General features: G+C 36.3%; 1 protein-coding gene across 8 annotated transcripts in view; it reads left to right on the top strand.

Moving 5' to 3' along the window:
* The first annotated feature begins 1276 nt into the window (after positions 1-1276).
* The window catches only part of TTC8 (tetratricopeptide repeat domain 8), a 59813-nt gene continuing 38358 nt past the window's right edge, over positions 1277-22731 (top strand). Inside the window, exons 1-4 of one of the 8 annotated variants that reach the window (XM_056810559.1) lie at positions 1277-1512; positions 1737-1933; positions 18001-18030; positions 22531-22651. In XM_056810559.1, the coding sequence (XP_056666537.1) occupies positions 1817-1933; positions 18001-18030; positions 22531-22651 (268 nt within the window). In that variant the 5' untranslated portion in view covers positions 1277-1512; positions 1737-1816. Of the gene's footprint in view, positions 1513-1569; positions 1934-10536; positions 10597-17945; positions 18031-22530; positions 22652-22731 lie in introns of those variants that run through there. The other 7 variants (XM_007472650.2, XM_001366544.4, XM_056810561.1 and 4 more) reach the window with 7 other exon arrangements.

Raw genomic sequence — 22731 nt, 5'->3', positions numbered from 1 at the left:
TGAATACAGGTAATTGGAAAGATGATGATAACACTGATAACAATGACATTAGATGGGCTTAGATTTAAAGGAAAAAATAAGTTTTGTTTTGGACAGAGTAAATTTGAAGTGCTAGTGGGAAAATTAAGTGGAGATGTTCAGGCATTTGTAGATTTATGTCTAGTGCCCAAGAGAAAGTTGAACGCTGTATAACAATAACAATTGAATCCATGGAACCTGATATGATCACCAAGAAAGGATATAAAGAGAAAAGAGAAGGACAAGTAAAACTCTGGAAAACAACCACTCATTGATAGTGAAACATGGTTATGGTCCTGAAAAAGGTACCAAAGACTGATCAGATAGCTAGGAAGATGTGAGATTAAAAATTATGAGAGACTGTGTTCCAGGTAAGAAAAATAAATTTATTAATTGGTCTAGCAATAATCAGTTAATTAATTGGTCAGTAATCTTTCCATGATCAAAGACTAATTTATTCAACATTTTGAGTCATTAAGTACAATTTTGGAAACTTACTATTCAGCTATTCCCAAGATTGGTAGATATTTAATCAGGAGGGGGGGGGTTAATAATCTCCAGTCTCTCTGATCCTTCATGAAGATGGGGAAAATCACATAGCTGATCATAGGATTCCAATATCTTTGCTGATCTAAATGAAGAAATCAGTTCATGCCTGATCAAGATTGATTTTTTTTTCTGCCTATCCTAAAGGGGACTCAAAGATACTGCTATCTTGCCCCCTCCCTACCACATACTTGCTCTACATTAGTTCTTATTTTCTGGACAAGACGAGGCTTGATCACCCCAATTTTAGAAGCCATTCTGGGATAGAGAATCTGAGAGCATTTCTTGGATTGTCAAGGCAAAGGAATGAGTAGAGGCTTGAAAAATACCTTTCAGAGTCCTATTAGACTGTCAAAGCATTATTTAGAAATAAAGATGATACAGCATTAGGAATAAGTTTCTCAAAGAGAACCAGGAGAGTATAGTATCATGAAAACACTTGGAGGAGAAAATTTCCAGGTTCACATGCTGCAAAAAAGGTAAAGAAAGATGAGATTGGCAAGCGGCTTCTGGATTTAGCAATAAGAGAACTGACCTTACATGGGCCATTTTCAGTTCAGTGGCAGGCATAGAAACCAGATTCCAAGAAATTGAAACTCAGGAGGTAAGAAAGTGGAAGCAACTAATATGGGTAAAATTTGCCTGTAAAGGAGAGTGGACAGCCTCAAAGTCAGGAATACCTGGCTTTCAAGTCCTGCCTCTAACTTAACACTAGTTGTATTGTAACGCAGTGTGAACTCCACAATAATTTATCAGTATGTTTTCTATGGATTTATTGGTGAAAAGGTGCCAGATGGAACAAAGGGCTCAGAATAAGGAAAGAAGTTTAGTGCGTTAGAAGCAGCAACTAACGGGCTATTTAAAGAGAAGGAAGCGCATACCACGCATGCACTCGGAGATGGAACTCGACAAGTACAGATGGGTCCTTTTTCTCCCGCGAGAGCAGAGGTGCGTTCTTGAGGTTGCTAGGCAACTCCGCTACTGGCCTGGGGTGGGGTGGGGGAGAGAGAGGTGTCTAAGTTACTGCCGCCTTGATTTACTCCAGCTTTAGCTTCTCAACCATTTTAAAGCGTGATCTTATAAATGCCCATGTCCTCCGTTACTGCCCGAATTCACCTAACTTTAGGGCGAAATCGGGCAGGCGAGGCTTGTTTCATTTTCTTTTTATTCAGGCTCAGTTTGGATCGTCACTCATTCTGAGGTCCCCGCTGCTTGGAGTTGCTGGGCGGGAGTGGATGCTCTCCGGGCCGCTATGGGGAGTATAGAAATGGAACCCCTCCTCCTGGCCTGGAGCTACTTCAGGCGTAGAAAATTCCAACCCTGCGCTGATCTCTGCACGCAGGTGCTGGAGAAAGCCCCTTATGACCAGGTACCCACCTGCCCGACATGGATACTGGGCTTGGGGATGAGCGGGGTGGGAGAGAGGGGCTTGGGAGTGTCAGCCCCTGACTAACTTTACCCACCTGTGGCTGGGGTGGGGTCCAAGGAAGCCTCAGCTGCCTCCTCTGTATATGCCAGAGGCCGAGCGACTCCGGGCATTTTGTATCTTGAGAAACATTCGACTACACACACTTATACATGCGTACATACGTGAATATATATAGGGTTTCCCAAAAGTTTAGTGAAATTTTAAGCTTTTAGGAGTTTAAAGTAAAGTTTAAAACTTCACTAAGCCTTTGGGAAGCCCTGTGTATATATATACATATATATGAACACATATCTATTTATCTATCTATCTATCTATCTATCTATCTATTTATCTATCTATCTATGTGTGTGTGCACTTTCTGTATAGACATGCATATTTACACATGTATCTGCATATGTGTATAAAATGTCATATTTACCCATGAATGAATTATTCATAAAGGATTTTTATTTCTATCTAGACCCATGACTTCAATAGTATGGGGAACTACAGGGGTGGAAATTCCTTTGATTCTGTTAGAGTTGCCTGTGGCACAGTGAAAGGTATATGCAGGGGAGGGGAATGGGAGAGTAGCTAGGCAGTTTAATTGATTTAGAGCCAGGCCTGGAAACAGGAGGTCTTAGCTGTTTGACCTTGGGGTAGTCACAAGGGCCATTGCCTAACCCTTACTGATTTTCTTCATTGGCACCAATAGAGTGCTGATTCTAAGACAGAAGAAAGGGTTTAAAAAAGATGTGTGCAGTTGAATAAATGAATAACACATTCATTAAATGCTTACTATGTGTAAAGCATTGTGCTGAGCTGGAAGAGTGGTATTAGTAGAAAATACAGTCTCTGCTATAGAAGGTTTTGACTGCAAATCAGATGTAAAAAAAACCCTGGCCTTTAGGGTACAACAATAAAGCAGATGATTATGCCTCCTTCTTATGTCATTTCCATTAATAAAATTAAATCATATTCTGATGTCAAGCTATTTGACAGTGCCAGGGATTTTGGTGGCAAGAACTTTTCTTCCCATGGACTTTAATAGATAGGTCTGTAGCAATTACCAGGGTGCATCTCTCCAGGTGCATCTTCCCAGCATGATGACCATAGGCACTGTGCTGGAAATTTTGCTATTCCAAAGGCTTTTGGGTTCAGGTTTGTGGACTATCTCCATTTTGATCTGAGGAGAAATAATGGTCAAGAAAATGGTGATGATGGTGGTTTTACTTGCTTCAGAGTGCCTAGCTGCTTTGGTTATATTGGCTTGCCTAAGCTGTGGTAGCAGTTTAGCTGTTGACTGTTGGTGGGGGATGGTTGACCCCTTCCTTATAGAATTTGCATTTTCTGGATGATGGCTCTGAGGGCTAGACTAAAAAAAAGACAGGTAGTTTTAGGGGTGTTGTCACTCCCAGGGTAGTGAGAAAAGTGGACCCCTTCTCCTTAATGATTTCTTCCCTGAATGAAGGCTATAACAGTTAGGCTGGAAGCAGGGCTGATTGTTTGGAAACACTGCTATTCTCAAAGCTCTTGGGTTCAGGGTCCTGGGTTGTCTTCATTGGAGCCTGAGGGGAGATGGAAGTCAAGTTTTGACTTGCCTGGCAAATGTTAACGACTTTATTTCCTCTTCCAGCCTTCTCTATTTCTGTCAAAGGCACTATCAACCTTTCTAGTTCCTAATCTTGGTATTATCTTGGATTCTTCCCCCTCCTTCACTCTACATATATAATTGGATGGGGTGAATAGGATATTCTGGGAGGACTAGTACTTCTGATGTGATGGCTTGCCAAGCTCTTTTCAGGGCTCCTTATCCATCTTTAGTGTCCACATTTCTCCCAGTTCTCACCTGTGTCTCTAAGAAGATGTAGCATGGTCAGTGGCCACATACTAGTAAAACCTTCTGACAAGCTTCATAGCCATCAGTGAGTTAGGAAGCTGTCTACCTTAAGCATGTGAAGATTTTGCTTGGGGGAATGAACAGATGAGAACACTTCATTCCGACAATCATGAATGGGGTAGAAGCAGGTGCTGTGAAGTGCTTAGTGCTTGGTCAGGCATGGAAGACACCAAAGTCATCCACTGCATCTCAGAACATCACCAGTTATCCTGACTTTTGTCTTGCCATTGGACTTTGATGATCCAGGAAGAGAGAACTGTTCACTTTTTCTACCTCCATTGCATTTAAATAAATCCAATTCACAATCAGATCAAGATATCACCTGGTGATATCTCCTCTTCAAAAAACAAAGCACAAACAATGATATATCCAATCCCCCAAAATAGCCTCTCAGGCCAAGGAAAGATAACTATTTTGCTTATACTTGCTAGCCACAACAGAATGAACAAGAATGATTTTATATTTAAAGAAGACTGCTCCATCTTAGAGATTTTCTGCCAATACAGGGAAATAAGAAAAGACTAATCACAGGGGGAAAATAGTTTTCTATTTTTCTATTTTCTATTATTTTTATTTTTATATCATAAAATAAATATTTTATATTAAATATAATGTATTAACTCCTTTGAACCCAGAGTCTGTATACTCCCCCCCCCAATTTTTTCTGCTTTGAAATGCTGCATATTAGCTCTATGCTTAAAATTAGTCTAAAAATCTATAAAAAATCTAGTTGTTACGCTAAGACAACTGCTCCTAGCAAGTAATTTTCCATATTATATTAATAAATATTTTTTCACTTTGGCCACTCACTTTATTTGACTTCCAGTCATGCAAACTTGCTGTTGGGTGAGATTTTCCTTAATCTCTCAAGGAACCCAAGCTGAGAAACTCCCACTTTTACACCCTTTCATCTGACTCCTCTTTAATTCATCCAATTACCACTTTAGTTTAGGCTCTCATACCTCTCCCCTAAATAATTGCAGTAACTTCCTAATAGATCTTCCTGTCTCAAGTCTCTCATTAATTCAGTTCAGCCTACATATTGCTTATCCAAGTAATGATCTGACCATGTGACTCCCTCATTCAATCTCTTCAAGTTTCCTCTTGCCCCTAGGAGAAAATCTTCTCTTCAGGTCTTAAAGCCCTATATACTGTGGCCTCTGTCCAGCTTCACTCATTCAGATCATTGATCTATCTTTCTTACTCTGAGATCCAGCCAAACTGGCCTTTCCTCTGTTCTTCACCATCTCTAGTCTGACACTGGCAGCTTCACATGTTTGGAATAAATACCCTCCAGCTCCTCTCTTCTTTAAAGATGAAGTTCCAATATAATCTTTTCATGAAACCTTTCCTGATCCCAACCCTAACTGCTAGTACCTTCCTGCCTAACTACCTTGCATTTAGCTATTTTGCATATATTTTTATTTTTTAACTTTGTATTTATATAATATATATTTTTACATTTATACTTTTAATTGAATAGGGAGCTAAGACTACATTACTCTATCAGCTGCCCAACAGGAGGTGAAAGCAGGTACCGTCATCTTCATAAACAATCATCATCTTTGCAAATATTTATGTGGTACCTTTCTTCATTAGATCATAAAGGGTTTATATAATTTTAGGGTAGGTACAGTTCTGATCAGCAAGTGTTATAAAACCTAGTAGGTAGGTAAGATGAAAATAGATTTAAATACTATAATTAAATAAATCAAATATAATACATTCATAGAAAGATAAGTTGAATATGAAATATGGAAAGATTATTAAAGAAGAATTTTTAGATGAATTCCATAATAATGGGCAACTCTTAAGCGAGAAGAACTCTTTAATATTTTTAGAATATATAAAAGAATTAAGTATGTATGGATGAATGTGCATGTATATCTATGTGTCTATATTTATATGCAAATATACTGAGTCCATGAATCACATTATATGTGGATATATGCCTTTGAATTTTCAAGATTTTATTAGCATGGGCTTTTGAAAGCTATATATTAGAACACAAACTTACCAACTGTGAGTATAGGCCAAGTGATGGACTATATGGCTGTCATCCAAGAACCAGCCTAATTTAGATCAGAGACATTTCATTGTCAGACTAGCAAAGGGGTACTAAATTTTTCAATCACTGGAATTCATAAAGCCCATCCATTGATATACAGAGGGTTGAAAACTATTTTGGTGGAATCCATATTTGATAGTATTTTTTGCTGCATGATGTAGTGAAAAGAATTTTGGATTTGCTGTCAGAGAGCCTGAGTTTGAATCCACGCTATAGATTCTTCTCCCTCCAAATTCATCTTCTGCTCAGCTGCCAAATTCATTTTTCCAAAGCATAGACCCTAACTTGTCATCTCCCTTCTCAATAAGTTCCAGTGGCTTCCTTTGACTTCCAAGATCAGATATCATGTCATCTTTATGTCACGGTGTTCTTGCTTCTCTAGGCTTCTTATGCTTTACTCTCCTCTCTACGTCCTAAGGTTCAGCTTCACTGGCCTTTTTTGAAGTTTCTCTAGTTTAGTGTTCTATCTCCTGTCTTTGTACCTTTCTACTGGCTGTCTTTGAGGACCAGAATGCTTTTCACCATCACCTTCTCCTCTTGTTTCCCTGGCTTCCTTCATGACTCAACTCAAGGCCCACCACCATCTACCAGAAACCTTACTGGGTTCCTCCAGTTGTTAGTTCCTTCTCTTCTATTACTTTTTACCTGCTGTTTATATATGGTATAAATGGAGATTTTATACCTTTTTACTTCACCCCCCAGAAGTCCCTAGTATTTCATAAAATTTCCTTTTCCAGCATTCCTCACGTTTTTTGTGTGGTTGTATTTAAGTGGCTGTAACTCCTCCCTCTTCCTCTCTTTTTGACCTGTGACTGGGTTGAGTTCAGGTAGCTTTTTAAAATTTTAGTTATTACAAATGAAACTTTTAAAATACAATACTTAGTTATTGATTATTAATTTTTAAAACCCACATTTGACTGATCACGAAGAGAGAGAATTCTCAAATATTTTTTAAAAGAGATTTTCAATTGTTAGTAAGTTTTTCACCAGTCACTCAGCCATCCTGCTTTCATGCCATTGTGGCCACTATTGCTACTGTTGCTCTGCCCTCTGCACTGCTGCTTCACCCACTACTGTGGCTGTTGCTGCCTCTTCAGCCTGAGCTATACCAGCTTAGTCTCCAGCCCTGGAACAGCCGGAGACCAGATCTACCTGCCATTTCAAGCCACATATCCCTGCCCCCTGGAAGGGGTGACATATAAAAAAAAAATCTTTCCACCCCAATCCCACCCCCCTACTTCACTTGGGTTTTGACCCTGTCCTAGCCGTTTTTTTTTTCTGTTTGAAGAAAAGAAACCCCACCTCTTCTAGTTTTCAAGCAGATTTTTTTTCCAGTGAATTTAAACTCAGTTTTGGGAAATAAGCCTGTTTTTTTACTTTTTTCTTTTCCTTATCTCTCTTGACTCAAAACCCTAAACCAAAAATGCCATTCCTTCATATGCAAATATGCTATTGTTTCCTTCAAAGTTTTGCCTCCTAACTTGCTTACTCTGTAAATAGACCTTATTCAGTTCCTTTTTTTGGAGGAATAATGTTCTTAAAAAGCATAGCTCAGTTTCTTTCCCATCTCAAGCAACTTCCATTTCCACAGAGCCTTATAGAGCTCATGCAGCTTACAGCTTTAAGGTGTGTTTTCTTACTTCTGATCCTGGAAGGTTTTGTGCTGATTGGACACCTTGCAGTTGGAAGCATGACTCATCTTAAGATTCTAGGGGGAGATGCATCTCCCTATATCCCATTGTCATTTTGGCCTGCCCACTTTCTGCACCCCATCTCATATGGGATTTCTTTATATTCTGCCCAGTGCTTCTATCAGAAACTTCAGAGCTCAGACAAAAGAAATCTAAATGGATAATAAATACTGTGGGAGGGGAAGGAAACTTTAAAAGAGATCTGGAAGTTTATTGCTAACTATTTTAAGTTTATTCTCCTCCTATAATATAGAACAAATCTGTTGGATTGATGAAAAGGATTTTGACTGCACTGCCTGCCTGTACCTTCTCATTTGTTTATATTATTGTATTTATTGATTGCTTTAAGGTTTCAAATTTTTTTAAAGTTTGCATTAATCTAATCGATATCTTTTTGTAATACTGAATCATTTTAAGCTACTATGTTTTACCTATATTGATCTTTAAGTTGTACCTTTACCTTTGCTGGAGAACAAAATATCATTATATAAGCCTAGGAATATCTTGACCAAACTCTTATCACATAGATGATGATGGATGGACTTCAATAAAACTGGTTAAATTGTATGCAACCTTTGGAGAATTTAATGAGCTAAGAATTTAAATGTCAATTCTAAGGGGTCTTCAGAAATAATTTTAGTAACTAATGGTTTCTGAATGGATGATATTTTTTTATATTTATATCTATTATAAAGAATATTGTATATAAAACAGGAAGTCAAAAAGAGCTTCTGTGCATGCTTAATAATTTAACTCTTCAGTTTAATTTACTTCTGCCAGAACAATCTAGATTTCTTGGTGATGTGATGTCCTAGACCCAAATAAGTTTTACTTTGTTTAAAAATATATTTTCGAAGGTTAAAAGATTTGCTACATCTGTAAAAATTGTGACAAATATCCATCAATTGATAGGTTTTTTTAAAAGTCACATAGCAACTCATATAAAATATGATAGTGGGTTTGTTTGCTATTATCATTAACTGGGCTATTGTGAATTTAGGGGATTTTGATACTTCTTTGAATGTTCATTGTCTACTGTACTGTTTTATTCTGAAAAATCATTTGCACTCACATAGTGGTTCATGGCCAAGTTAAAAAGGAACTGGATCTCATTTTTGGGTGCGAAACCTTTGTATTCTACATCTCCTTGACTGGCACAGTGTGTCACTGATTGTAAGCTACATATTGTTGATTTTTAAAACTTTTTTTTATTATTGTTTCTTCTTGCATGTGCAATATGGTATCTTAGTTTTTCCTCTCCTTTTTGTTTTTGAAGTACATGTCAACAGTGTTGAATCTTTAACTTTTTTGATTCTGCAGTAATATAAGTTTAAAATACATTTGTTCTAATATTAATGCATACCCAAAAAGCTTTAGATTATAAAAATGATGCCATTGATTGTTTAAAAAATTATGGGGGGGGGGCAGCTGGGTAGCTCAGTGGATTGAGAACCAGGCCTAGAGACTGGAGGTCCTAGGTTCAAATCTGGCCCCAGACACTTCCCAGCTGTGTGACCCTGGGCAAGTCACTTGACCCCCATTGCCTAGCCCTTACCACTCTTCTGCCTTGGAGCTAATACACAGTATTGACTCCAAGACGGAAGGTAAGGGTTTAAAAAAAATTATGGGACTTTGCTTAATGATTCTGTCTGATTCCAGAAGAAGGTAATATACAAAAGAGCCACTGTACAGTGCTAAAGAAGCACAGAACATCTGCATAGTACCTATGGAGCACAAGGTAAAAGAGACCAGATCCCAGTGGGATTGATGTAATTTTGAGCCAGGACAAGAGGACTTGAACTTGTTTGGGGTTCAAGGTTGAGTTTGTTTTGACATATGTCAGAGGCTGGACTTCTTCTGAGCCACATCCTATCAAGCACCTCCTTTTCACTGCTACCCTGGCTCCCATTTGCTGCTGAAATCTAGTCCCTTTTCTGTCTTTCATAGTGTGGCAAACTTTCTGTAGTCCTGGCTACTGACTGGGTAAGTGCATAATTGCTTAAACCATTTTAACTGGTCCGTGATTCAAGGGCCTGTTATAGGTTTGTTTTTTCCTTTACTTAGATTTTTTAGACATAAGACTTTTACATTTTGTATTTCATCCACAAGTTATTTTTCTCTTTTATTTGGATTTTTTTGATGTTTTTGATTTTCTTTTGCAAATTGATTCATATACCTCATAACTCAGCCATGCATCCCTAAGTGATCCCTGTGTTTGCTATTATTCACCTCAGGGGGACCACATTATTGTTGTGAAATTTTATTTGTATTTGAGCAATTTTAGGATAAGAAACTTGCCACCTCCCAGAATCCAGAAGGAACCATGAAGATGCCTGCAGAGACCAAAGGCTGCACCAGAAGAACAAGAGTTAACTTTGGGATGTGAATTGAACTATGGGGGTTTGAAATGCCTTTGTTTTGGATGTATACTCTTATGCCAAAGGGGACTGCCCCCAAATTGGTTTTTTGTCATCCTAGTAATCATTGGTTTTGTTCAAAGCCCCCTGTGATCCATTGGGGAGACTGGGGGGAATATAATTAATTGGAATCTTGAACCCTCAAGACTACATTTCCCACAATCTCCTTTTCCCTTTCATGTAGTGTGTCATTACATTGATTGAAATTTTAGTTTTGGTTTTGGCCACGCTCTCTCTCTCTCTCTCTCTGTTTGGGTGTATCCATGTGGAGGAGGGAGGACCGGCTCTTGGTTTTTGCTATCCTTACTTCCTTATACTTCAAGATAATATTTAATAAATGTTATTAAATATTATCTTGAAGTATTGGATATTAATTTTAATATCTACAGTATCTTGTATGTACCTAGTTATTTTCATGTTGTTGCCCTCACTACAATGTGAGTTCCTTCAAGGGCAAAGACTATGTTTGCTTTTCTTTGCATCTATAGTACTTGCACATTTCCTGCATGTAGGCTGACTGTGTCACCTTGATCAAGTCATGTGAAGAGGTAAGCCTCTAAAATTTCTTCCCAACTTTAAATCTGTAACCTTATGAAATAGGCCTAGGAAGCTCAAGCTCAATTTTGAATCTAGAAAGCTTCAAATCTGTGCTCCTTATAACCATGAATTACCATATTTTCCAATTATTACCTTGGAAAACAGAGAGAGTCTGAACCAGAGGGATGAAGTATAGTGTAAGAGGAAGCAATGGACATGAAAAATACAAAGTCTTTGTTGTTATGTCCCACGCTGCTTGATCCCATTTGGGGTTTTCTTGGCAAAGACAGGGGAGTGGTTTGCCATTTCCTTCTCCTTTGACATATGAGGAAATTGAGGCAAATTAACTTGCCCAGAGTTTCACAGCTAGTAAGTATCTGAGGCTGGATTTGAACTTGGCTCTTCCTGACTCCAGGCATGATGCTCTATCCCGTGAACCACTTATCTGCCATAATGAAGTATACTGTATATGTATTTGGGTTGGGAGGTGGGGAGGCAGTAAGTGGAGTTGAAAGTGGGGAGGAAAACAGTCATTTGATAAATGAGGACCAAAACTAAGGAGAAGGGGACCTAAGTAGAATATCCTTGGGGTGTCAGTTTGAGTTGGGTGTTTGGGAACAGGGAGAGGAGAATGACAGCCTTAGGGCAAAACCTATCATGTATCAAGGCTAAAATTTTATTTTTCTTAATATCTAATAGGTTTATGTTAATTACTGAGTCAACACACATTATTCATTATTTTATTTTAGCTAGTAGAGTACACTTGGACACTCATAGGGGCTTTCAGTGAAATAGGAGCAAAGGCATGAAATGGGAACACACTATTTAAGGGTGGGTAAGTCAGTGTTCTGATCCTTCCTTTGAAATCCCAGCAAGAAGAGACCTAGTTGATTTAAAATACCTTTTCTTTCTGTTATGATAGAGTAAAAATATTCATGCTGCTAGACTAGCATTTTTGAAAATGTTCATTTCCCACGATTTTAATTGTAACCCAAAAAGTAGTTAAATGTAAATACCTAAAGGAAAGAAATCTTAAAGGACCTTACAGATAGTAAGATGACCTCGTAGGAACCCTCTCTGCTGAGGCTTATGTTGATCATCCTGATTAGTTGCCTAATCTGATTATTTTTCTTTGTGTTCCATATGTCAGATTGAAGGTTTTAAAACCAGTGCTGATTTTCTAGTTATATTGTAATTAAGTTATTCTAAGGTACAATTTATCTTAGTACACACATTTTGCTGCATTGGGTTTATTTATTTTTATTTATTTTTTAACTCTTACCTTCCTCATTAGAATCAATATCATGTATTGGTTCCAAGGCAGAAGATTGGTAAGGACTAGGCAATGGGGGTTAAATGACTTGCAGAGGGTCACACAGCTAGGGAGTGTCTGAGGCCAGATTTGAACCTAGGACCTCCTGACTCCAGGCCTAGCTCTCAATCCACTGACCTACCCAGCTGTTCCCTTGTGGGGCCATTGAGTTTTTATTAAAAATTAGAATGTTGTCAAGTTAGAAAACCTGAATTCCCTTCCCAAACTCTCACTTATACCTTAGGTAAATCAGTTTATATATCCCGAGCCTTGGTTTCCTCATATATGAAATGATGGATTCAGATATTTCTCCTTTCAGTTCTATCTATATCTATGGTCTTACAGATGCTCCTTTACTTCTCAGACTCTCTTAGCTCTTTGTTCTGAACTTAAAATATTCTATATTGTTTTATGGCTATCTTTTTCATTCACTCCCATGTCATAATTCAACTCAAAAGACATTTATTTAGCACCTATCATATGCAAGGCATAAAGCCAGCCTCTGAAGATCTATAGACAAAATTAAAGTATGCCAGAGCCAGAAGGGAGACTACAACATTTGCAGTTGGCAGGAGTGTCCTGGAGCCAGCTCATTCTCAAGCAGTTTACACCTCAGAAATGCTATAAATCAGGGACTAATTTATTGTTTTATTTACTGTCAAGGAAAATATGCTATATTTGCATTCCTATCCCCCTCCACACCCAACAGGTTATTTAATATTTACTAGCACACACCACTGGAAATAGCCTAATTGGAAAAATGAAGAGGAAGAGGGCACTAGCACCTGGGGTAGGAGTGGAAAGGATGCTGGCCCGATGTCTTCCTCAGTCATCTTTCTTCTGAAAGCACAGCATTTTATAGTAGGTCCTCAGTAAACATTTATATTTACCAAATTAATAATATTTTACTTTTTTAGATGAATTATATGAAAAATCTATCAAAAGCTATGTTTCTACAGTGGAAGGGAGAATTATCTTGGTCAAATCCATTGAGCCACCTAGAATTATGGTATAGTTGGTATATAGTATATGGTATGTATAAGTATATCATGCCAAGCTGACATGTTGCTAGGTCCCAAGGGCAACAAAGAAGAAAGCAAAACAGTTCTTGCATTCAGGGAGCTTACTTTCTGTTGGGGCAAAGGACATGTTCACTGCTAAATAAAAACAAAATATAAACAAAGCAGTTTGGAGATTGGGAGAGGCAAAAACCTTGTTCTTGTTGAATTATCAAAATTTATTCTTTGGGGTAATATCGACCTGGGGGCAACATAGAGCTCTATGAACCTGTGCAAATTTTGCTTATATAGCAAAAATAACCCTTTTTTTAAACTATTATTACAATTACAATACAATTTAAATATACTACAATTATCTCATGTTAGCATTGCCATTGGAAGTGTTTACACTGTACTTCAAAGCCAAACAGGAACTGGAATAAGGATAATAATAGCACCTACCTCATAGAGTTGTGAGAATCCAGTGAGACAGTGTATATAAAGTACTTTGTAAATCTTAAGTTGCTATGTAAATGCTAGCTGCTATTGCTGCTACTAGTACATCAATAGGGAATTATCCCAAAGCACTTAGGGCCAAATATATGATAGCATGAACTCTCAAATATTTGTTGAATTGGCATCTCTCTGTACTGAATTAAGATTTTCTTAACCTCTATCAATATTTTACCCATTTCTACATTCCTTTGTATTTTTTTCCTTTACTACTAAATTTGGAAATAACTGATCAGTGGCATAAGGAGATAGTTTGGTAAATTTATTGGAACAAAAGTAAGTACCCAGTTAAGAATTTCCAGGAGATAATTCTTAGTGGTAGTACTAACAACTTTAAGAGACAGGTGTATCCTGGGGAGAGAGGAAGCTATCTAGTCTGGATGGAAAATGATGTTGACCAATTACTTGCTCTGAGGAAATGATGCTATACTTCTTTCACTATTAGTTTACCTATTTTAAAGGAGGTTTGTGGGGGAATTTTAATTTTAAGTGACAAAAAATTAGGGCTAATTTAGTTCTTTGAAAAGGATGCAATATATTAAGGTGATATTACATATTAATATATATATATATATATATATATATATATATATTATTTTTAAAGAGGAAGCTAGGTGGCACAATGGATAGAGTGATGGCCTGGAGTCATGATTCATCCTCCTGAATTAAAAACTAACCTCAGATACTTACTAGCTGTGTGACCCTGAGCAAGTCACCCAACTGTTTGCTTTTGTTCTTCACCTGTAAAATGAGCTCAAGAAGGAAATAGCAAACATTCCTCTATTTTTACCAAGAAAACCCCAAATGGAGCCATTTAAAAATTGGACATGACTGAAAAATGAATAAATTACAAAATTTAAAGAATTCTTTGTAAAATGGAACTTTAACTTTGCACTGGATTTAATGCTTTTCAGAGTACTTTCACATGCATTATCTCATTTAATCCTTATAACAAACCTGGAAGATTAGAAATTATTATCCCCATTTTTCAAGGCTGGTGGGGGAGTAATAAAGTTATTTCCCCAAGGTCACACCATTAGTAAAACTAGGGCCAGGATTAGAACTGATTAGGTTTTCTGATCCCTGTTTCAATGTATTTTTTCAACTGTATCCATGTTACTTTCCTGTAAAACAACCTTATATTCCATGGAAATCTCTCAGTGGAGACTGGTTAACATTTTCTCAAAGAACAAAATTAGAAAAGAATAGAGATTTGACACATTGAAATATTAAATCCTCAGTGGTTTTTTTTTTCCTTGAAATATCTTCATACTAAAAATAGTGTGGCTGTTTTCCTTTAGACATTTACTTTAGGATTCCCATTTCAATCTAATTTTCTCTCTCCCTTTCCTTCCCCCCCCCCTTAAATTGCATTTGTTTCTGCCACTTGAATTTTTCAGTGTGTGCTAGTAAATAACCTGCAAAGCATTTATGATTGAAATGAATTATGAGCAGCTGGAGGCTTTTTGATTCCTTTATGTTTTCTCAATGGACTTTTGGCTGACCATCAGTAAAGAGAAAGAAGTCTTTTGTCAAGGGCCTGGATGCCTGAACTGCTCAGGGCTACTAGTGAACAAATAAAGTGGTGAACGAGTTTCCTAAAGTCTCACTCTATCACCCAGAAGTCATCTTCCTGCTCTATCAGAAAATTATGGGGATCCTGGGGCAGAAATGTTCCTATGAGGCCAACTTATCCAACTCCCATGAAGAAGAGGAACTTGAGGTTCAAGAGGTTGTCCAGGACATTGACCTAAGGTCATATAGATGTGACAGAGGCAAATTTGAACCCAGGTTCCCTGAATCCAAATCCACAAGCAGAGTAGCAGGGTTTGGTGGAAAGATCATAGACTGGCATGTGTGTAATCAGAGAATCTGAACAAATCCCACCTGGCACTTAATGGAATGACCTTGAGAGAATTTGCTTGGCCTCTCAGGGCCTGAGTTCCTTCTCTTTAAAATGAGGGTATTATACTAGATGGTTTCTAAGACTCTTGCATTCTTAGGGGGAAATTTGTGGTACAAATCATGCACTTGGTGACTGCTAGGGAACCACACCTTGGCCTTACCTTCTTGCTTCCACCTGCCCTCCACTACCCCCAGCTGATTGGTTCTGGATTTGCTCCTCACACAGTCCACCCTCAACACTCTAAGAATCTAATGACTTTTGTGTGTGTGTGCCTTCTGGAGTACTGTGCACTGACTGACTTCTACACTCCTGTCTGTCGCCACTAGAAAACTGGACAATGATGAGGAGTCGCCATGTCTCAGGAGAATTCTCTGGCTTGCCATCAAAGCCCTGAGAGTTCTTTTCTCACTTCAAGGAAAAGCTCTACTGAACTACAATACACCTTCAGAAAGCCCTCCCTTCCCCACCTGCCCAAACAGAATAAAGGCACCATTAAATGCACAAGCAGTCCTCAGTACCAGTAATAAACAGAAAAAAACAAACGGCAAACAAAGGGACAAAGGAAATTGACTCAGGAACTCTACAGCAAACAACTTCCAGACTCATGCTTGCTTCTGCCTCCTCTGTACTGCTGCCATTTTCCATTCTGCTTTCAATGTTTTCTGTATTTCACCTATCATATTTATTCTTTGTGTAAGTAGATGGTGTCTCCTTTGTTCACTTTTCTTCTCTCAATTTGTTTTCCTATATACTTTAGGTCTCCTTAATTCCTCTCATTTGGGAAGTTAGGTGTCTAGAGGACTGGGCTTGGAGTCAGGAAGACCTGAATTACAGCCTTATAAACTTCTTTGTGACCCTGGGCAAGTCACTTAACTTCTACCTCAGTGTTCCTGATCTGTAAAATATGGAGAATAATAGGACCTACCTTCCTGTGAGAATCAAATGAGATATTTGTAAAGCACTTAGCACAATGCTTGGCATATAGTGTATATACTATATAAATGTTATTATTATTATTGTTATTGGTTTGCTTACTTTGTTCCTGTTTCCTGCTCTACCTAATTTCTCATCTATTTCATCTGTTCTGTTCCCTAGAAAAGAGGTAGGGATATTGAAGAAAGGATCAGAGCCTGACTACTTGGTTACTATTAAGTCCATCCAATTTCATTCAGCTGATTGACATATATTCTGTCCTCTAACTCCCATCACACATTCTAGTCTTTAGGTTCTATCTTATTTTTTCCTTCCACAGTTCCATTTCCTTCAACTTATTTTTATTCAGTTAATGGCAGCTTTGGTAAAGAGACACAAAATGTTATTGCACATTTCCTTTATATATAATGTCAGCATATTGGAATTGGTATGCATATGACTGCTTGTTTTTAGCTTATAAGGCTATAAAGAGACAGAAATAATTTCTTCTACTTTTCTTGTAATTTCCCACAAGCATCTAACAAAATATGCTACCCTTTGTATTGAGTGTTCAGTAAGCATTACTGATGAGTTTAAACAGTTGAAGCACATAAAGATCTGAGAGTACCAACATTTAGAAGAGCTAGTGATGACATATGCTTTTTATATGTTTTATTGTATAGTGTTATAATTGCAGAATTTTGTGGACAAATTTGGTTTCCAAAACAATTACAAAACATTATACATTGCCTTTTAATGTAAAGATAGATTCACTTTCTATCAATGATTAATATAATTTGTAATAACATGATTGATCATTTTAGTTTGATTTTTTTAAAAATAGCTAGAGTTTAGACTATGTTTTAATGATATGTTTAGATATTTTTTAATCCTTATGAACAATATTTCTTAAGATAGATAATTGTCTCTTAAATATTTAAAATTATTTGCATGATGAACAAGATATTCTCAGAAAAATATGGAAAAACTTACATGAATTGATGCAAAATGAAATTACCAGAACCAGGAGAACATTGCATACCGTTAACAGTAATGCTACACAATGATCAATTGTAAATGGCTTATCCATTCACAGCAATGCAAAGATTCAAGACAATTCCAAAACACTTATATGCCATCTACCTCCAAAGAAATAATTGATCAAGTCTGAGTCAGATCAGAGCATAATTTTAAAAAAATGCTTTCTTATTTGTTTTTATTTGCATTTTCTTTTACAACATGACTAATAAGAAGATATATTTTGTATTACTTAATGTGTATAACCTATATCAAATTACTTGCTATCTCAGAAAGTTGGAAGGTAGGCAGGAAGAGAATTTGGAACTTAAAATTTTAAAATACAATTGTTCAAAATTGTTTTTAAACCTAACTGGAAAAAATAAAATATTAAAAAGATAATATAAGCAAAAATTTATTTGCAATTTTATTCTTTAATTGGAAAATGTCTTATTTAATTTAATTTAATGTCTTCTGCCAAATTTGTTAGTGCTATGAATATCCTAGACTCAGGAATGTGATAATTTTTGCTAATCTTGGGAAATTGAGCTTGAAGTTAATGGATATTACTTTTATTGGGATCTGCTAAATATAGAGAAAAGGTTAAAATCAATATTTGAATTTTTTCACTTGTCAGCTTAAATTGCTTTCACATTTGCTTGGTTTACCATTAATACTTTGGCATTTTTTTTCTTTTTTGAGGGGAAAAGGAAGTTTATTTCTTAAAACTATTTACCAACTTCTTAATGCTTTCCAGGAACCTGATTCTGATGAACCAATATCTCAGGTAAAGGTTTTTGATAGTTGCAAGCCTTCTTAGTTGGAGACCCTCTTATTGCTATTTTCTAGATGTAGTTATAGCTTTAGATCATGTGCTGCTTGTATACATGTAGTGTTTTGATATTAGCTAAAGTTATGAAACATTCTTGACACTTCTAAGTAAAGAACCAAGTTAAAAAACTTGGCATATAGGTACCATTGCATATTTGCTATAATCTAGGTTTTAAGAACTGAATCTTGAAGGGAGTGGGGAGTGTGTGTGTGTGTGTGTGTGTGTGTGTGTGTGTGTGTGTGTGTGTGTGTATAGAAATCACTTAAAAGCCATTCAAAAGAAGAAAAAGAGGCAAATGGAATATAGAGGCCTGAATTGGTACCACCTAGCAGGTAGGATTACAAAACTATCAAGGGATCCATTTTGGTTTGGGTGACAGGACCCGTAGCCTGAGTGGGTAGATGGGGACCTCTTCTGAATAACATGATCAGTCCTAGCTGAGAAAGAAGGAAGCACTGTGATTCATTTCACTACTTTACTACTGAGCAAAAGCAGGACTGGTCAATGAAGCTTAATTAGGTGATAACGAAGGTTGTTCTGAACCAGAGTGTAGATGTTAAGTGTTCCTTCTGAGAGTTTTTCCATAGTGATGAGGTGAGTAAACTTTTTGGACCCTTTTTACTATATGTATAAATCATCTTTAAGGTATCTATGAAAGAGGGTCTTATCCATAATGATCTTTCAGAGGGCTATGAAACAGAAAAATAAAGCATTTTATCTTAGATAATTGATGTACTTTCTGATTATGCATAACTCTGACTGGTATTTATCATCGAATGAGGCAAAAACAGTGTATGTTAGTATTCTGGGGCCCTAGATATACAAGTTATTTATGAGAAGGCTCTATATTATTAATGGCATAAGTAATACTTTTTTTGTCAGATTTAAGAAAAAGCCTGAGATTGAGTACAGTCTTTGCAAAAAAATTGATTATATCTAAGAAAAACTACCAACAAGTTGTAATTATGTTAAAAACAACTAATGAGTAGCATTTGAAGTTTAAAGCTCAAAAACTACCCAAAGACTCATCTGTGAAGACACTGTACATAATAATAATCTTTTTGTTCTGTTACTATAAAGCTAAACCTATTAATCACTGGGTAGTAATAGGAGAAAATAAGTGGAAAAAATTCAGTCTATTCTCTTCATTTTGCTAGTGAATTTGATCAATATTGAATTGCTATTAATACTTTTAGGGTTTCTTCTCTTTGAACTTTTAATTTTTAATTTTAATTTTTTTCAAACCCTTATTTTTTTGTTTTAGAATTGATACTAAATACCAGTTCCAAGGCAGAAAAGCAGTAAGGGGTAGGCAACTGAGCTTGAGAGGCTTGTTCAGGGTCACACAGGTAGAAAGAGTATGAAACTAGATTTGAACCCAGGACTTCCCATCCCCAGGTTTGGCTCTCTAACCACGGGGCCACCTGGTTATCCCGTTTTGCATTTAAAAAAAAAAGCTTCAAAGGAAATGATCTGCTATCCATTTTTTTTATCCTAAACATATCTTGAAGTATCTTTAGAACTGTTCAAAGAGTTTGAAGTTTAAATTTTGAGTCAGATTTAACTCTCTGCATCAGGACCCTATATTCTATCAAGCAGTTGGTCAAATGAAATTGTTTTACTTATTCATGGAATGCTCAGAGTAAGTGCCCTAGAAGGGAGTTCAAGAGAAACTTAAAAAAATGCTTTTTCTTTTTCAAATTCACTGTTATCCTTCCTAAACCTGTCAGTACTGAGGAAACATGAGTGTTTATGCAAAAGTTCTTCTGGTGTAACCTTCATATGAAAAAGAATCTGCCAGGGGAATTACAAAAATTTAGCCTAAAATTGCTATGCATTCTCATGCTCATATCCTATTTAAAATCTCTTTTCATTGGCTTATATGTTAGATGTTATATAAGAAAATATTCACCCTGTGTATGCCATGTAACAAATATGTGACCCCCTTTTCCAGGAGGTTTTTATTTCAGAGAGAGCAATTATGACTTTGATCCATTTTTATTTTAAACAGATGTTTTGTTTAAAAACTATATTTATTACAGTGAATCAGAATCTTATTACCACAGAAGGTAAAACAAATGAGTCGATATTTTTTCTGGCATTTCATTAGTAGATTTTTATTATAACATAGGCGAATGTGATGGGCTCATGTTTCACAGGTATGTAAGTAATTTGTCTGTTGATTATTCACATAAATGGGAAAATATTATATTTTTCCTTACCTCCTCAAAAAATTATTACTGTCATGGAAAATGTTGGAATGTACAACATAAATGATTTAACTATATAGCTGTGTAACTACAAATACAATATTTCACAGAACCAGTACTAATTACTGCATTTGACTATCATTTCAGGTGTTAGAGATAATGTTATCACTTGGTATTTTTATTAAATTCAAGAGCCTGTTTTCTATCACTTATATTCAAGCTTCTTTGCAATGGATACATCTGTTTTTGATCATGATCACAGTTGAGCCTCTATGTTTTTATAAAGACTGGAATACAAGGGTATTAGAAGCTATGAAATAATATTTGGCTTGTTTTCAACATGAAAACTGGCATACAAGGATATAAGCGATGAAACAATATTTGGTTTATTGCCAACATAAAATGCCATATTTTTTTAAAGCCAAGAATCAATCTTCTTCCATCTGCTATTTTGATTAAAATCCCAAGAATTGTTCTCATTGCCACAAGCAATTCTTTGAATGCAAGCTGATGTTTAATCAAGCAATGACATGTTATTTTCAAGGTCATTTTTGCTTGGGATAGAGCAAAGCAAGTATTTTCATTTTCCAAAATCAATAAAAATTTAAGGATTGAATATTGTTGTTTTAATAGATTTCATTACAATTCCATAAACTTTTGAAATGGAAAATACCATTTTTACTTTTCAGGAATAAGACTTTGCAGCAGGAAAATAATAATGAAATAAAAACTCATATAGATCTATGCACATTACAAAAAAGCCCATAGAGAATTCTTGATTATGCTATTGGAGAAAGTCGGTGGTGTGAATAATTAAAAAATAATTTCTGTTGTTCTGTGTATATATTATTCAAATTTGGGGGCAGGGGAAACTGGTTTGTAGATTTACCTGCTTAAATATATCTGGATTAGGACAAAAATGAAATGTTTTTCTCTTCTGAGCAAAATGCCAAAATCAATGGTGAGAGGTTACTTGAAAGCATGATCAGGGGCATTTGCCAAGAGTTGTTCTGTCTAAAACCTTCATTTACACCAGAGGGTAGGGACAGAGAAGGGAATGGGGCATCTGCTGTTTAATGGAAAGAGAATTAGATAGCTTTTGCCACTTATTAGCACTGTGACCTGGGAAGTCAATTGTCCAAGCTTCCATTTCCTCATCTATAAAATGAGGATACTATTATTTACACTAAGTACTTCGCAGGGTTGTTAAAAGGATCCCATGAGATAACTTAGTATGAGCAGAGGTATCACTACCTCTTTTGTAAATTGAATGCAGCCCTGCCTGTACAGACTTTAGAATGCTTTGGCACAAGCACTCCCTTAACCATCATAGATCATAACCTGTATCCTCTGATAACTCTTAGTTGGTCTAAAGTTTTTGTCATTTAAAAAAAAAAAACAAAACCAAACAGATGTAAAAACCATTACTTGTTGATCAATTCTTGATCATTTGGCTTCTCTGAATTTAGCAAAACTGGGCTTTGGTCATCAGGTCCCTATGAGAAGCTTTTCTACCTTGGGATTTTCCAGAGCCTGTCCTCTGTAATTGGAATCTTCAAGAACCAGAGTCATCTTTACCTTGTTATTAGGCATCACAAAACCCAGAGACACAAAGGCCCTGGGAAAAAAGCAGCTTTAGAGATTGTTCAACTGTAAAAAAGATTTAGCTGGTCCTTTAATGTAAAAAATGTCAAACCTTATAATCAGTAGGACCCAACACACAAAATAAAGTGGTAAAGATATTCTTCAGGTTATAATCTTTGTTGTTTTTCCCATTTAAAAATTCTACTGTCTGGATTCCAAAGCAATTAACATTGTTTTGATTGTGAGCTGAGTCAGTAAATGGGGAAAAACAGTGCCCTACAGAAAAGAAAGCTCATGATGCTGTCTTGAAGTTTGTACATAATCTATACTTAAATTAATTTGCTTTTGGATTTTCCTTCTTTAAATATTCCCTATTTAAACTACATAAGAAAATTTGCTCTGTGCCATCAACGTAGTTACTGATCTATTATTTGGTGGGACATTACCCAATTGATTGTGTATGTGACTAAGAAAGACCTTGATCTTTTTGTATGATATACTTATATTTTGTATTTTGATATATAATTGTAACCAGGACTTATACATATGTGTATAAATCTACCTAATAAGAAATCAAAACATAAGGTGTCATGAACGCTAGGTTTCATAAGTTCTTCTAGTTTGCTGGTGCTACTAATTTTGTTTTATCCATGATTTTTAGGCAGCTTGGATTTTAAAAACAAGAGCACTAACTGAAATGGTGTACGTAGATGAAATTGATGTAGATCAAGAGGGAATTGCAGAAATGATCCTGGATGAAAATGCAATTGCTCAAGTTGCTCGTAAGTACCCAGAAGGCTCTTTGGACTTAGTCTGACACCCTCATTTTAAAGATTATGAAGTCAAGGTTCAGAGAAAGAAA

The sequence above is a fragment of the Monodelphis domestica genome, chromosome 1 (assembly GCF_027887165.1).
Source record: "Monodelphis domestica isolate mMonDom1 chromosome 1, mMonDom1.pri, whole genome shotgun sequence".
NCBI lineage: Eukaryota > Metazoa > Chordata > Mammalia > Didelphimorphia > Didelphidae > Monodelphis > Monodelphis domestica.
Note: the sequence above shows the minus strand (reverse complement) of the source record. Positions and strands in the feature narration are given on the sequence as shown.